The sequence below is a fragment of the Ctenopharyngodon idella genome, chromosome 4 (genome assembly GCF_019924925.1).
Source record: "Ctenopharyngodon idella isolate HZGC_01 chromosome 4, HZGC01, whole genome shotgun sequence".
Lineage (NCBI taxonomy): Eukaryota > Metazoa > Chordata > Actinopteri > Cypriniformes > Xenocyprididae > Ctenopharyngodon > Ctenopharyngodon idella.
The window spans coordinates 13,551,002-13,567,965 of record NC_067223.1 but is presented as its reverse complement, the minus strand read 5'-3'; the positions used below and the strand labels follow the sequence as shown (position 1 = coordinate 13,567,965).

Below are 16,964 nucleotides of genomic sequence, written 5' to 3'. Positions count from 1 at the left end.
AGATATAGATATAAAAAATAAAAATATTTATCGTACAAGTTTATACATTCGGAATAGTTTTGACTAATTGACAAACTAATTTTTTGAGTTATTTTTTATTTTGCTAAAGTTTAATGAGTCTTTGCAATATAATAAGGTTTAATGGACAGATATAGAGATATAACAATATGTTAAATAGATTATATTTAAATGAAATGCAATATTAAATTCGCGTTTCATATACAGATCTATTTGTCTCCTTTGGCTTGCCGTAGTGTTGTCGTCGAAAAGTGTCATGGTGGCGTATAGCACTAAGAATGTGCATTTTACCAACAGAAAACGATCTGAATCACTTAAATTCGTTGTTTGGTTTGGTCTTTTCCAGCGACCGCGACTGTCGGACACAACATAAGCACGTCAAACCGTTTTAGCCATCATTAAATAACGCTATCGCGTGAATGTGCAGCAGCTTTGAGCGCAACTGCGCTGATTTCTCACTGTCATCATGTGTGACATGCAGCGCGATGAGGAACTGCGGCCGGTTCCTAAAGAGCGAGCCGTGCTCGAGAGCTTCTTCACCCAGCTCGGGATGTTCTGGTTCGACAGGGCGAAGGATTATGTGGAAAAGGAGAAGGACGCCAGTAAGAGTGCAGGAGCCATCTGGGCGTCGCTGCTGGCCGCTCTCGCCCACCTGGCAGCCGCAGAGAAAGCCTACCATAACATGACTTTCCTCGGGCAGAAACTGGGTATGAGAGAAGCAGTTCTAATACTGTATCTTTACCAAAAGTACTGTGGTGTTACCAGGGGGATTTGGAAACCCATTTCCGCCACATAAGAAAAAAAGTCATGTCTTGGTAATACATAATCATATCTAAAAATTATGAAACAAGAGTTAAGATAAAAAGTCAAAATTGTGAGATAAATGTGACATTATGAGACGATAAAGTAATCATTTAGATAAAATAGAAATTGACATTAAAAAGTTGAAAAGTCAATTATGAGATTAAATTGAAATTTTGACATTAAAAATCAAATTTACAAGATATAAAAAGTCCTAGTTACCTAATTTTTATTATAAAAGTCTAAATTATGAGACTAAAGTTAAGATAAAAAGTCAAAATTGTGAGATAAATGTGACAATGACAAATGACATTATGAGACGATAAAGTAATAATTTAGATATAATAGAAATTTACAATAAAAAGTTGAAATAAGTCATAATTATGAGATTAAATTGACATTTTGACATTAAAAATCAAAATTCAGAGATTTAAAAAGTCCTAGTTACCCAATGTTTACTATAAAAAAAAAGTATAAATGATGATACAAAAGTTATAATAAAAAGTCAAAATTATGAGAAATCATAATTATGAGATAGTGACATTGACAAATGAAATTATGGGATAAAAACTAATAATTTAGATAAATAGAAATTGAAATTAAAAAATTTTAATAAGATATGAAGTCATAATTATTTTGACATTAAAAAACAAAATTATGAGATTAAATTGAAATTTTGACATTAAAAATCAAATTTACAAGATATAAAAAGTCCTAGTTACCTAATTTTTATTATAAAAGTCTAAATTATGAGACTAAAGTTAAGATAAAAAGTCAAAATTGTGAGATAAATGTGACAATGACAAATGACATTATGAGACGATAAAGTAATAATTTAGATATAATAGAAATTTACAATAAAAAGTTGAAATAAGTCATAATTATGAGATTAAATTGACATTTTGACATTAAAAATCAAAATTCAGAGATTTAAAAAGTCCTAGTTACCCAATGTTTACTATAAAAAAAAAGTATAAATGATGATACAAAAGTTATAATAAAAAGTCAAAATTATGAGAAATCATAATTATGAGATAGTGACATTGACAAATGAAATTATGGGATAAAAACTAATAATTTAGATAAATAGAAATTGAAATTAAAAAATTTTAATAAGATATGAAGTCATAATTATTTTGACATTAAAAAACAAAATTATGAGATTAAAAGTCCTATTACCCAATTATTATTATAAAAAGTCTAAATTATGAGACAAAAGTTATGATAAAAAGAGTCATAATGAGATAAAAAGTGACATTATGACAAATAATAATTGATAAAGTAATTTAGATAAAATCGAAATTGGCATTAAAAAGTTGAAATGTGTCGTAATTATGATTAAATCGAAAAATCTAAATTATGAGAAGTCCTAATGACCTAATTATTATTATTATTATTATTATAAAAAGTCTAAATTATGAAAATCAAAATTGAAACAAGTAGCAATTATGTGATAAAATGTCAATTATTACAGAAGTCAAAATTATGACCAGTCAACTGACCAACAGTTGAAATTATGACAGTCGTAATTATAGCAAAAAGTTATCAGTCAAAAGTGACGTCAATTTAATTTTTTCATAATACATAATTAGATCAGTTTATTTCATAATCATGACTTAATATCTCAATTTCCTCATTTTACCTCATTATGACTTTTTTTATGTCATAATTCTGCTTTACCAAAGCATTTTTCATGTGGTGGAAATAGTCTTCCACAGGTATCAGATTTTAACACTACGTACTTTGTGATTATGCTAATCATTCAGTAATATATCACGGTAAGGTCAAAAATGTGGTATTACCCTGGTATGTTCAAACACTAGATTGGTACATGTATCAGCTGCTAATCCAATATTTTTTGAACATGTCATAAAACAGTGTATGAGAAAGTAGTATAATTTAAATACAGCAGATGGCGCCATGTGGCCATACATAATACATCACCATCTGTTTGGTCTGTTATCAGCTTCATATTCAAGCTGAAACACTCCAGCATTGTGTTGTTTTAATGCCATCGTGTTAATGTATGTGTGTCACGCAGGTGGTCAGTCGTTCTTCAGCCGTAAGGATTCCATCAGAACCATCTATACGTCTCTGCACAATGAACTGAAGAAGGTGGTCTCCATGGGCCGCCACACATCCGGAGGCTCCACTCCCAACCTGGAGGACCTCCTGTCTCATTTGTCCGAGCAGCTGTGTCACTTCACGCAGGCCAGGATGGAGATCGCAGACTTCTACGAGAAGATGCATTCTCTGGGTAACCAGAAGACTGTGAACTCTGAGGAGCTTGTGAGCACGCTGGAGACCATTTTGCAGAAGTACAGTTCAAGGTGAGAGACGCAGAGTAGTGTATGGTGTTGTACATCCTTCATTATGGCTTTGTTTTAGTTTCATTACACTGAGAAACAATTATTAAATCAATGTTTATTACTGAAATGGTTTAAGAAACATTTAGTTTTAGATTATGAGGATCATTTTGTGTGTCATCTATACCACCAGAGGGAGCCTTGGCTTGCCTTGCTCACATTCACCCTTTATTTTTGACCAAAACAAATGGTTTTACACTATAGACCTTATGTAGCCCCGCCCCTTTTCAGCACTGTGTTGTGTTCTGTCTTCCAGTTTGTATTTCCACAGCATGAAGGTAAGATCTTACGGATTTATGAATGAACCGCTCGGTTTAAACTCTTCCAGGTCTACTGACACTTATGACATCTGCTTCAAACTTTCATTAACTTAGCTAGAATAGGTAAATCCACTTCACCAACTAATTACTTTTCTACAGCGATGCCATAGAGATATACAGAGCTACCGCAAAAACGGAAGTTCAAACAAATTCTAAAGATGGCTGCACGCTTGTTTCTCTGGTATGGAAGCTTGTTTCCGCCACTGAATAAAAAATAAAAAAGGTAATTGCGAAATTCTGACTTTTTTTTTTCGCAATTGCGAGTTTACATCTCGCAATTCTGACCTTTTTTCTCAGAATTGCGTGATATAAACTTGCAATTTCGAGTTATAAAGTCAGAATTGCGTGATAAACTTGTAATTGTGAGTTAATATCTCACAATTCTTTATCAGAATTGTGAGATATAAACGGAACTTCGAGTTTATATCACAATTCTGACTTTATAACACGCAATTGCAAGTTTATATCACGCAATTCTGACTTTATATCACGCAATTCTGACTTTATATCACGAAATTCTGACTTTATATCACACAATTCTGACTTTATAAGGCAATTCTGACTTTATATCACGCAATTCTGACTTTATATCACGAAATTCTGACTTTATATCACGAAATTCTGACTTTATATCACACAATTCTGACTTTATAAGGCAATTCTGACTTTATAATGCAATTCTGACTTTATATAAATGCAATTCTGAACTTTATATAAATGCAATTCTAACTTTATAACACAATTCTGACTTTATATCACGCAATTCTGACTTTATAATGCAATTCTGACTTTATATAAACGCAATTCTGAACTTTATATAAATGCAATTCTAACTTTATAACACAATTCTGACTTTATATCACGCAATTCTGACTTTATAATGCAATTCTGACTTTATATAAACGCAATTCTGAACTTTATAACACAATTCTGACTTTATATCACGCAATTCTGACTTTATATCACACAATTCTGACTTTATATAAATGCAATTCTGACTTTATATAAACGCAATTCTGACTTTATAACACAATTCTGACTTTATAATGCAATTCTGACTTTATATAAACGCAATTCTGACTTTATATCACGCAATTCTGACCTTATAATGCAATTCTGACTTTATATCACACAATTCTGACTTTATATCACGCAATTCTGACTTTATATCATACAATTCTGACTTTATAACGCGATTCTGACTTTATATCAAGCAATTCTGACTTTATAACGCAATTAGCGACTTTATATCACGCATTTCTGAGAAAAAAAGTCAGAATTGTGAGATAAAGTCACAATAATCCTTTATTTTTTTTTATTCCAGAAACAAGCTTCCATACTCTGGCGCATAAGGTCTATACAAGTGTAATAGAGAAAACATGAAAGCCCATTTCCACCTCAGAGTAAAAAATGAAGGTAATTAAAAATGGACTTCCATAGAAAAACATCAAAGCAACACCAAAAAAATTATATTGAAAATGTGCTAGATTTAAAGGTGCATTTAAGATATTTTTTAGAAATGCTGTATGATAAGGCCGTCCGTGAGCCCAGCACCTGGTTAATGATATCTGAAGCTGAGCGCGCTCCCACTGACTGCTCAAGGTGAACTCTGCACTTCACGGAAAGAAGGATGCCAAATGTTGAGTCATCGCTGGAGCAGAAGAGACAAGATCTCACGAACATTATCTGATCAATTAATCAGTCAGCCAACTGCTCAGCAGAGATTCAGTTCTTTCCTGCAGCGTGACGCTTGAGAGTGTCGCCCGAGGATGACCTTGAGAAATCAGCTTTGAGCTGCTGGCCTACAAAGAAAAAGCATTAAATGTGAATTCTTGTGTTGCAAAAATGATTATGATTATCAAATAGGTTTCCCACACACTCCCCATCTTCCATTAGCTGGCCAAAAGATAATCCCGGGCCAAACTCATACCATTGGTTGCTGTGTTGGGCTGGTCAGGATATTTTCCAAATGACAAACAGCTTGTCTTTGAATTAAACTGCAATAGAAAGTATTCTTCTGTCAGCTTTTTTATTATGAAGAAGCTCCCTTTTCTTTCTCTCTCTGTCATTTCCTCATGCTCTCTTTCTGGCTGCCTGCTAAGACATGTAATTAATGATCAGTCAGGGGTGAAGAATTTTCACGCTGCTGCTGAATGCAGGAGATGTAATGAGCTCTATGCCACCCTGCAGTATTCATGACTTTCTCCGGAGCTAATGAGCAAAGAGAACAAGCTGGCACGGCGTTGATAGCTCTAACACAAACAGGACACACAGATTGCAGGATTACAGAGATGTTGACAATCGTCCACCATCTTACATCGTCTCATTGATATCAGAGTTCCATTACATGTAGGGCTGCACAATATTGGAAAAAAACTGGCAATGCGTTATTTAGTTTTTCTGAGATATATTTTGCGTATGAAGATCATACAAGATGACTTGAATAGCTATTTTTGAAAGAACGAGTTGATTTTGTTGAGTGCATTTGCATTCAAAAAATAAAATTATTGTAAAAATCTGAAAAACGACATTTTACTCTGAAGACTTTTTTTGAAGGCAAACTATCTTTTTATGGTTAAACAATTTGGGAAATACTTGAAGAATCAAAGAAACCAACTCAAACCTTTTAGTTTTTTTTTTTCTTTCCACATTCCCACAGTTTTTGACCCATTCAATATGACTATAAAATTATTTTTATTGTGATTTATTAAGTAAAAATAAGAAATAAATTACAATAAAATGACTGTACTGTAAAAAAAAAAAAAAATTTATAAATATTTTTATTTATTAAATATAAAAATACTATTTAATAAATAAAAATAACATTTTACTAGTACAATTTTATTGCACACTGTAAAATTAAAATACTAATATTTACGTCCTAATTTCTTTGAGAATTGCTTTTATTTTGGTGGTTTGCGCTGCCAGTTTCAGAGTGAAGCACGGCACTGCTCATGATCGCGTTTCAGCGTGTAAAAAAAAAAAAAAATGGTGCAGAGTTTACTTTGAAATGATTTTCACAAAGTAAATTTCACAAAAAAAATTGCAAAGTAAGAAGTAACACTTAAGTTGAATTAAACATGACATTTTTAAGGAGAAAGACTGAAATAAGGTGCCGTCCGACTTGTAGAACTCATAATTACAACTTTTAAACATCTGACTTGTACCATGTGACCACTGGAGATTCTTTTTGCAGTTGATAGTGTTGCTAGAGAAACAAGCACACAGCCATCTTTAGAACAAAATGAAAATGATAACTTTAATGAAAGTTATCATGAGCATTGCAATGTTTGAAGCATGTCATGACCAGGAAGAGCTTAAAACAAGCGGTTCATTCAAAAATCCGTAAGATGCTGTGGAAACAGACAGAACACAATGAGCGCAGCGCTGAACATAGTGTCTATAGAAACGCATAATTCCAAGTCAGAGTAGAGCATCGCTGGTTATCATCTCGTAATTACGGTTATCACGACATGGCATGAACAAAGTATCTTCAAAAACACACAGTTCAATAATCTTTGTTTTAGCTTTGAAATTTTTTGCGGCGTATAAATGAACACAGTGCCGCGCTTCACTCTGAATCGCATTAAGCCATATCGCGATATTGTTTTTGTTTCAATATATATTGCGCAATTTAGTGTTGTCAAAAATATCGATATTTCGATATGTATCGATACACCGATACCAGCTGCGCGTTCTCACTTTCTCTTCTCTCAGACGGCGAATTGACACATACCCGCCTTATTCACTCATCTCATTCACTCCGGTTGAATAGTGCTTGTATTGTGCCTAATTTTAGTCATTCCCGCAGGTTTCGTGCATGCACCACTGATCTATGTAAGTGGCGCTCTCATAAAGCTGCCTCTCAAACAGCTCGCAAGTACCAAATTTACTTATTTTTCATGGCTTATTGCACTCGAACATTCAAAATACATTGGAAATTATTTCAAAATGCCCATCTTGCTGAGTATCCGGGTAAATACAGTCGGGTTTGGAACGTAAATATTTATGTAACAGTATAGGCTATTGGATCGGTGCGTAAGCTCTTAAAGTGACAGCAGCCTAATAAACCTGCTGCAAAAGACAGAAAATCACTCGCTGCTCTTGACTGAATAACTTTTGTAACTTTAATTGTAAGCATTAATCTGTATTTAATTTTTACAATAAAAACTATCCAGTGTTATTTTACATTTGATTACTTTAATTTCTGTAGTATTTCTTACCTGAATACTACTGTTAGACCCACCTGAAAAACTTAAAGCCATGTTTATTTCATTTGTCTCTATTCTTTTTCTATATACTTGTCTTTTTTTGTTGTTGTAAATCTAGTTCAACGATTCAAATAAACCCTCAAAATTAAACAAAATTACCCAAATTATCAAAAAATTATGAGATAACATCTGTATGGTGGTAAATACAGCAGTTTTCCATGTGATATCGAATATCAATATTTTTTAAGGTATCGTATCGAATTTGGAAATTCCAGTCTCATGACAACACTACTATAATTCATGGGAGGTTGTATCTGTAATCCCTGATGGCCATTTCATTTCTTTCAGATTCCACCATCCAATCCTGAGCCGCCTCGAGAACAGCTTCCAGGTGGAGGTGGACGTGTTGACACAGCTGCTGCGATGCCAGGCGCAGATCTCCGAGTGGCATTTCCTGCCGTCTCTGCTCAACCTGCACGGCGCCCATTCCAAACTTCAGGCTTGGGGGCAGGTGTTTGAACGGCAACGAGAAACCAGGAAACACCTCTTCGGAGGCCAATCCCAGAAGGCCGTGCAGCCGCCGCACCTCTATCTGTGGCTGCAGCGCCTTCAAGCGACGCTCCTGGCCAAGTTCAGCTTCTACTTCCACGAGGCTCTTAGCCGGCAGACGTCACAGTCCGAAATGAAAACCCTGACGGCTCGCACCTCCCTTGATTACTTCGGCAAGATCTCTGCCTTCATTCGCAAGCATGACGCTTCTAATGTCTCCTTGGTCTTCGACAACCGTGGCTCCGAGAGCTTCCAGGGACACGGATACCACCATCCGCACTCGTACCGTGAAGCCCCCAAAGGCGTGGATCAGTTTCCGGCCGTCGTGTCGCTTCCTGGCGGAGAAAGGCCGGTCACACACTGGCCCAACGTCATCATGATCATGAGCGACCGCACCACGGAGCTCAACGCTCTGGATAAGGTGGTCCACTTTTATGATGATAAAGTCCAGAGCACCTACTTCCTCACGCGTCCCGAGCCGCATTTCACCGTGGTGGTGATCTTCGACGGGAGGAAGTCGGAGAGGGACTCGCACATCGTGGCATTCCTGCAGGAGCTGACGGGATCGCTGAGGAACTCTAAACCCTTCACTACACTCAAACCAGGCTCCAAGGGCTGAACTTCATCATGTAGTTTATTTTAAAAGGATGTTTCAGGTCAATATCGGTTGCTGTTGCTCTTTTATTCACTGTGCTGCTAAAACCGTTGTTGAATATAAACCGTTTTATCCTTTTCGCTTTGAACAACTATTAAAGAGGTCCAAAAGCTTCAAACACATTCAGACCAAAGACAGCTGTGAACATTTGTCTTGTTTTTAATGTGCTCACAACTGAGTGTTCTGGCTTAGCTGTTGGACTTGCTTTACTGAATATGAAAGGGACCCATTGCAAAGAATGTTGATTTCCCCCTTTTATTGTTAATTTGCTATGTGTAAAACATTTTAATAGAGTCTTTGGTTTTAATGTTTTGACTGTTTTCTCCTCCTATTGTGTACATTTTTACTTCTGAAATAAAGTTTGGAATTGTGCATCAGACTGTAACTGTACCGACTTCTTCCTCTCAGGGAATAAAATTACAGTTTATATATAATGCAGAATTTATTCTTTTTGAATTCCACATATGCATTTTTATGTTGCTCAAGTAACATTTCTTATAGGATTAGTTCACTTCAGAATGAATATTTCCTGGTAATTTACTCACCCCCATGTCATCCAAGATGTTTGTGTCTTTCTTTCTTCAGTCGAAAAGAAATTAAGGTTTTTGAGGAAAACATTCCAGGATTTTTCTCCATATAGTGGACTTCACTGGGGTTCAACGGGTTGAAGGTCCAAATGTCAGTTTCAGTGCAGCTTCAAAGGGCTCTACACGATCCCAGACGAGGAATAAGCGTCTTATCTAGCAAAACGATCTGTCATTTTCTCAAAAAAATAAAAAATTATATACTTTTTTAACCACCAATGCTCGTCTTGCACTAGCTCTGCGATGCACCACACGTTACGTAATCACGTTGGAAAGGTCACGCGTGACATAGGCGGAAGTACAGCGGTAGGGTGAAAAACTCCATCTCATTTTCTCCTCCAACTTCAAAATCATCCCACATTGTTGTTTTACCTTTTTTTTGTAAAGGCTGCTTGACTTTGTAAACACTTGCTCAGTACTTCCGCCTACGTAACGCGTGACCTTCCCAACGTGGTTACGTAACACGTGGCACATCGCAGAGCTAGTGCAAGATGAGCATTTGTGGTTAAAAAGTATATACATTTTTATTTTATTTTTTTAGAAAATGACCGATCGTTTCACTAGATAAGACCCTTATTCCTCGTTTGGGATCATGTAGAGCTCTTTGAAACTGCATTGAAACTGACATTTGGACCTTCAACCTGTTGGTAACTGTTGAAGTCCACTATATGGAGAAAAATCCTGGAATGTTTTCCTCAAAAACCTTAATTTCTTTTCGACTGAAGAAAGAAAGACATAAACATCTTGGATGACATGGGGGTGAATAAATTATCAGGAAATTTTAATTCTGAAGTGAACTAATTCTTATCAATGTTGAAAACAGCTTAATATTTTAACCATGATACATTTTTTTGGGGGGATTCTTTGATGAATAGAAAGTTCAAAAGAACATCATTTATTTGAAGAAAGAATTTTTTTGTAACATTATAAATGTCTTCACTGACACTTTTGACCTTTCTTTTCAACCATTCCTGGTTGCTTTTTAATGTGTTTAAGGTCATAGTCCTGCTGGAAAACCCATGACCTTCATGGTAATTTAATGTACATTTTTGATGCACCACTCAAATGTGAATATTGTCTTAGGTTGTTTTAAGTCTGTGGTGTGTTATAAACTAAGATTCATTATTTTCTTGTTATGGTTCACTGCACACCCAATGAAGTGCATAGGTCACAGCTATACATATGAGAGTTGACGCCTGGACTCAAGGACAGCAGAAAAGATGTACCACCTTGCATTTGATAAATGGATGAAGATTAATATAAATCAAAACATTAAAGATTAATAGCGTTATACCCATAACACAAGACAGAGAAAACAGGCTGCCATCCACAAAATCGAAAACAACAGCAGTGTCCAAAAGTCTGAGACGAAACGGACCAGAAAATCTGGACTCAAAATCTAATGTTGAAATGTGATGTAAATGAATGAAAAATATTTCAGCAATAAGACACTAATTAAATAAGTAAATTTGTGACCTTGACTTTGTATAGGCAGTCAGATATTGTTCCACTGCTTGTTGGATCATATTAAAGGGGTTCTTGATTATGATTTCACTTTTTTAACTTTAGTTAGTGTGTAATGTTGCTGTTAGAGCATAAACAACATCTGCAAAGTTACAACGCTCAAAGTTCAATGCAAAGGGAGATATTTTCTTTTATAGAAATCGCTTTTTAAGGACTACAACAAATCACAAACCCCAAAATTTACATAAACCCCGCCCCCGGGAACACGCAACAAATGGGGCGAGGCCATGTTGGGCTGCTTTAGAGAAGAGGAAGAGTTGTTGTAGTAGAGTTTTGTTGCCATATCGTCATTTTACGCCGGACTGCTTCACAAACGAGGGTCAATTCAACGCTGGATTTGCACAAAAGATTAACATGATGGCACATGCTAGTCGATGAGTTGAATCAACTCCACAGCAACTACATAAATTGATACACTAACCATTCAGAAACGTCCAGTTTCATTCTAAAAGTTGTAACTTCTCCCTGAGTCTCTCCATCAGTGTCCGACTCCGGTTTGAACAATGTAAGGCTGAACACCGTTACTGACAATCCTCATTTTGGCTGCATAAGATTCTCCAGCTTTGTTGTTGTTGAGCAACCGAAGCGAGAGCTGTTAAAGCTCTGCCCTCTTCTGGAAAGGAGGCCGGGAGCAGCAGCTCATTTGCATTTAAAGGGACACACACAAAAATGGTGTGTTTTTGCTCACGCCCAAATAGGGGCAAATTTGACAAGCTATAAAAATGATCTGTGGGGTATTTTGAGCTGAAACTTCACAGACACATTCTGGGGACACCAGAGACTTATATAACATCTTGTAAAAGGGGTCCCCTTTAAATCATGCTTAAGAAATCATTAGATTTTACACCAAATTGTGGAGTTCATGCAGCTAAAGCAAACGAGAGACAAATACTAAGACAATAATACTGTCTTCATATGCTATCGAAGTTATCGTAAATATGAGTTTTCTAGATAAAAGTTGCACATGAACGCCCTCTGATGTCGTGTTTACCACTGGGAAGTTCGGAAATAATTTTGATTCCTAAATTCCCGAGATGGGCGGGCCATAAACTTTAAACAAGCTGGAGGGGAGAAATACGGCTGTGACAGGTATGATGTATTAGTGTTTTTCCCCACAACAGCTAGATCGTCTTGTCTTGGTATTAATGTAGTGCATATTACATATATGAATAATTATTTGAAGCGTAATGTATCTTTTATACACCGCGAAAATAGCCTGCATTTGACCGGAATTACAGGATCGTAAGCAAGCGGACCATCGTGAATGTTTATATGGTTGTCAATGCATGGTACACTAAATATAACTCTGGCTTTAATAAGATTGTCCCAATAAACCAAATAAATCTGCTGTCCTCCATGATTCCTGTTCATTCCGACAACAACCAGAATGCAAAGAGCTCGTAATCACGATTTCTGAAGTGGGTTTTATAAAGTGTCCGATAGCACGTGAGGCAGCATAATATTCACATTACATTTTCAATTCAATATCTGGAAATAGTAGTCGTATTAAATTATAATGCAAAACAAAACCTTTTCACTGGTGTTCACAGACTCTTGGATCACACTGCATGTATAACCTTTATCATTTTACCTCCACTTCAGCATCTGCCAAGTTAAGGTGCATGATGGGAAATGATTCCTTGCTAAAAGGCAGACTGTGTCCTCCACTTGTGCACTTCTGTGTGAGCCATAAAAGCATCCTCAAATCTTCCTACATTTTTAACAGCAGGACTGAAATAAAAGCATAGGTTATTATTAGTGCACATGTGTACAGGACATGGATTCTTGCAGATGGATTCTAACATTCCAAGGAAAATTGAGGGACATTAAAAGGATAGTACACTCAAAAATCATTTACATTTAAAAAATAAGATAACATTATTTTGATAGTCCACTTTAGACATTCTACTAACTATAAGTAACTTTGCAACATTGCATTATCCTGTAATTTACTCACACTCAAGCCATTCTAGATGTATATGACTTTCTTATTTCAGCCAAACACAATCAGTTATATTAAAAAATATTCTAGCTCTTCCAAGCTTTATAATAAGAGTGAATAGTAACAGAGATTTTGAAGCCCAAAAAAGCACATCCATCCATCATAAAAGTAATCCATACGGCTCCAGGGGGTTAATAAAGGCCTTCTGAAGCGAAGCGATGAGTTTTTGTAAGAAAAATATCCATATTTATAATTTAGAAACTAGAATCACTAGCTTCCGGTAATGTACGTCCGCGTGTTCATGAGAGAGTTGAGTTCTGGCGTATGACGTAGAATGTAGGAGTAGCGTAAGCTTAGACACCTCTCGTGATTCAAACAAATAGGGCTGTGCAACAAACTCAAGCTCCTCTGACATTTCTTTTTAAAAATTCTTGTTTTAGACTTCTAATTCGTGACCGGTGTTTCGTTTTGCTCTGTGCTTCCACATTTGTCAATACGTCATGAGTCAGGTCAAAGTTCACTCTTCTGCTGGTGAAAATCTCAGTTACTATTCACTCCCATTATAAAGCTTGGAAGAGCTACAATATTTTTTAAAGTCCCCGTGAACCGGAAGTTGCAAACGACTTTTCTCCAGTGTTGTGACGTATTTCCAAGTGAAACGGAATATTGAATAGAGGGCAGGGTTTTACTTTAGCGCTCCTCCTCTCCATCTCTCGCTCATAGCAGACTAACGGTTGGAGGGAAGTGGTTTAAGCATTTTCAACCCAAGCCGTCAAACTGACGTCATAAGAGATGGAACGCCATTCCAGACCGGAAGTAACTTTTCAGATTTTGATTAAAGATTACCACGACAAACTATTTTTTTCTGTGTATTAACTTGCACGGATTAATTGTTCACCACAAGACTAGTAATATGCGCTAACAAAGTAAATAGGGTCAATTTTGATTTACTTTAATATAACTCTGATTGTGTTTGACTTAAAGAAGAAAAAAATATACACCTAGGATGGCTTGAGGGTGAGTAAATTATGGGGAAATTTTAAAGGGTTAGTTCACCCAAAAATGAAAATAATGTCATTTATTACTCACCCTCATGTCGTTCTACACCTGTAAGACCTTCATTCATCTTCGGAACACAAATTAAGATATTAATTTTATCTTAATTTGTCATAAATTAAGAATTAATGACATTATTTTCATTTTTGGGTGAACTAACCCTTTAATATCTGCTAACACTTTATTTTGATGCTTTTGATGTTGGGGAAAGTTACTTTTTAATGTAATGCATTACAATATTGCGTTACTCCCTAAAAAAAGTAACTAATTGTGTTACTTAGTTACTTTTTATGGAAAGTAATGCGTTGCGTTTTTCTCACCTGGGCTGGGCTTGTTTTCGACAAATGTAAAGGCCCTTTCAGACCAAAAGTGAAATGAATCTGTATTTGCATTTCACTGTTTTTATTAATTTTAAAGGAATACTGAATCTGTTTTCGTGCTAGTGAGATGAGTAAATGTATGTTCACATTTATTCCAGAACTACAATAACCATCATGTTCACACAGCGCACACAACACCTCTGGACTTGCACACGATTTCTCTCAACATGGCGACAGGAGAGCTGTCAGTCAATAAATGAAAAAACAAAGTAACTTGCATTACTTATTTGAAAAAGTAGCTCCGATATTTTGTTGTACATTTAAAAGTAACTTTACTAGTTACTTGAAAAAAGTAATCCGATTACTTAACTCCCAACACAGATTATAGGTAACTTTGCACGTACAAGTCAATTTATTCTAGTAACCCTAACTCTAACAGTCTACTCTAAAGAGAACTAGTTGACATGTAGTTGCAAAGTTACTTATAGTTAGTAGAATGTCTAAAGTGGACTATCAAAATAAAGTGTTACCAAAATTCACAATTCGATTTGGTATAACAATATTTTTGTGTGTGCACTATCCCTTTAAATATCACATGCACAATGCTTTACTCACCATTAAGTTTTAGTAAATCATCCCAGCACTACAAACTGAAATATATCAACAACAAAAAAAAAAAACATACCACACGCCATTTTTGAGACATATCAACTTTCCTTTATTTCAAAGACATTCAGTTTCGACACATTTTAAAATGCACTGGAACATGATTTAATGCTACATGCCAATACAGTCCTATACATGAAAGTGCGACATCACAATGGATTAAATGTACATATTTATTATTCGTTCAGGTTATTAAATATCTGGAAAGAGCTCTATTATTGTTATTATTTAACTTGGGGAACGACTCTTCAGAGAGCGACGGGAGCACACACCCTTGGCAGACCAGGCTCCTGCATTCAACATGCATCCTGAAAGGCACTTTCATGTGAACACAGTGTGTGTGTGTGTGTGTGTGTGTGTGTGTGTGTGTGTGTGTGTGTGTGTGTCTGTGTGTCTGTGTGTCTGTGTTTGTGTGTGGGGCGATGGTCTTAGATATGCACGTCGCTTGTAAAAGGATAAAAGGTGGGAGTTGGATACGGCGACAAGCGGACGCGGTCGTATGAAAGAGCACCAGTAAGAAATGAATCCTCGTAAGTAAAAAAATAGAACAGGTAGAAAAACGTAAGAGCAGCAGTCAAAAAAAGTGGAAAAACAATCATTGTTAGTGTATAAAAAGTGAACCAAGGCCATTCATTTCGTAAAACAACTCACCTCACCTTCATGCATATTTACACACCAGATTAAACACCCTTGTTCACACACACACTCACACACACATACACCCACAATATCTTGTCTACAAGTGCAGTGCACTCTTTCTAACTCTCTTTCACACACACACACACACACACACACACACACACACACACTCAAACACTTAAGTTGCCATGTACAAGCATGAATTATCCATCATCTAGTACTCTGCACTACTCTAACCGCGATTCATCATGCAAAACCCCCCACATACAGTACACACACACAGGAGAGCCATGTATGGTTCGTGTGCTCCAAAGAGTCTGCCGTTGACGATGTCCTACAAACACACGTACACTGGAAGCACAGGGGACGTTGAAAATCGAGGATCGAACACCATTATGGTCCGTCAGAGGAGCAGCAGTGGAAATTGTACTCGGACGATCTGAGGGAGGGCAAAGCCTAGTAAAAGAAGTCACCATTTTCCCGCCATTTTTGCCGCAATCCTCCCCGGATACAATCAAATCTCTTTTGCACGTTCAGCAGGATATTTCATTAAAGCTTAGTTCACGTTTGCCCTCGGAATGTTACCAGTTCCATCCCTCCCACGTCGTCCAATCAGGCTTCAGGGTTTGGTTTCCACGGTAAAGGGGGAGGTTTATCTGGTGATCAAGGCTTAGTGTGGTATTTTTCCGAGAGGAAAAAAAAAAGTGGAACATTCATGGAATACATTCTGTTTTCTTCAGTCGCCGGAAAAGGCTAGGTGCGTGGCTCGAAAAACAAAACCAAAAAACTAAAATTACATTCCCCATCAACTTCCAACAAGTGAAAATAACCGTTTTCCCAAGAGGCACCGGTAGTCCTGTCGAATCGAAGCGTCAAAGAAAGCAGCAGCAACTTATATTGACGGCGCGAACACATCCCTCTTGTGGTAAGGCCTAACAAATCAAAGCGCTCAAAATGCATTGCACCAACTCAATGGAACGACATTTCCCCCAAAAAAACAACAACAGTACTTCCTGTACAGGCAGTCTCTCTCCGCTGTCTCTGAATGCGTTCCTCGTAAATGTATCTACACACAGACACGGTAAAGTCCTATTCACTTTGAGAATACACACACACACCACCCTGACAACACATTTATGGATATAATATCATAGACTAACGCTATCAGACCGTTCTGCAGGTAAACTAGCTATCGGCCGTACAATCATGTCATTATTAAGAGATTAACCCTGTTTACGTTCTTCAAGCAATCGTCAAGTCTTGAACCCTGTTTCCTTCAATTGGACCCATTGGCTTACATAGTGCCGGATTTG

At 36.5% G+C, this 16,964-nt stretch overlaps 2 protein-coding genes across 2 annotated transcripts in view; one reads left to right on the top strand and one right to left on the bottom strand.

The window, feature by feature from the left end:
* The first annotated feature begins 240 nt into the window (after positions 1-240).
* Positions 241-9,299, top strand: kics2 (KICSTOR subunit 2). The gene is made up of 3 exons (XM_051890938.1): positions 241-725; positions 2,861-3,149; positions 8,065-9,299. Exons 1-3 carry the CDS (start codon positions 485-487, stop codon positions 8,882-8,884), a joined length of 1,350 nt encoding a protein of 449 aa, XP_051746898.1. The 5' UTR covers positions 241-484; the 3' UTR covers positions 8,885-9,299.
* A 5,741-nt stretch (positions 9,300-15,040) lies between these two features.
* srgap1b (SLIT-ROBO Rho GTPase activating protein 1b) overlaps positions 15,041-16,964 on the bottom strand; it is a 51,647-nt gene continuing 49,723 nt past the window's right edge. The window contains exon 22 of the mRNA XM_051891144.1: positions 15,041-16,964. This exon is cut by the window's right edge and continues 398 nt beyond it. Coding sequence (XP_051747104.1) covers positions 16,946-16,964 — 19 coding nt within the window. The 3' untranslated portion in view covers positions 15,041-16,945.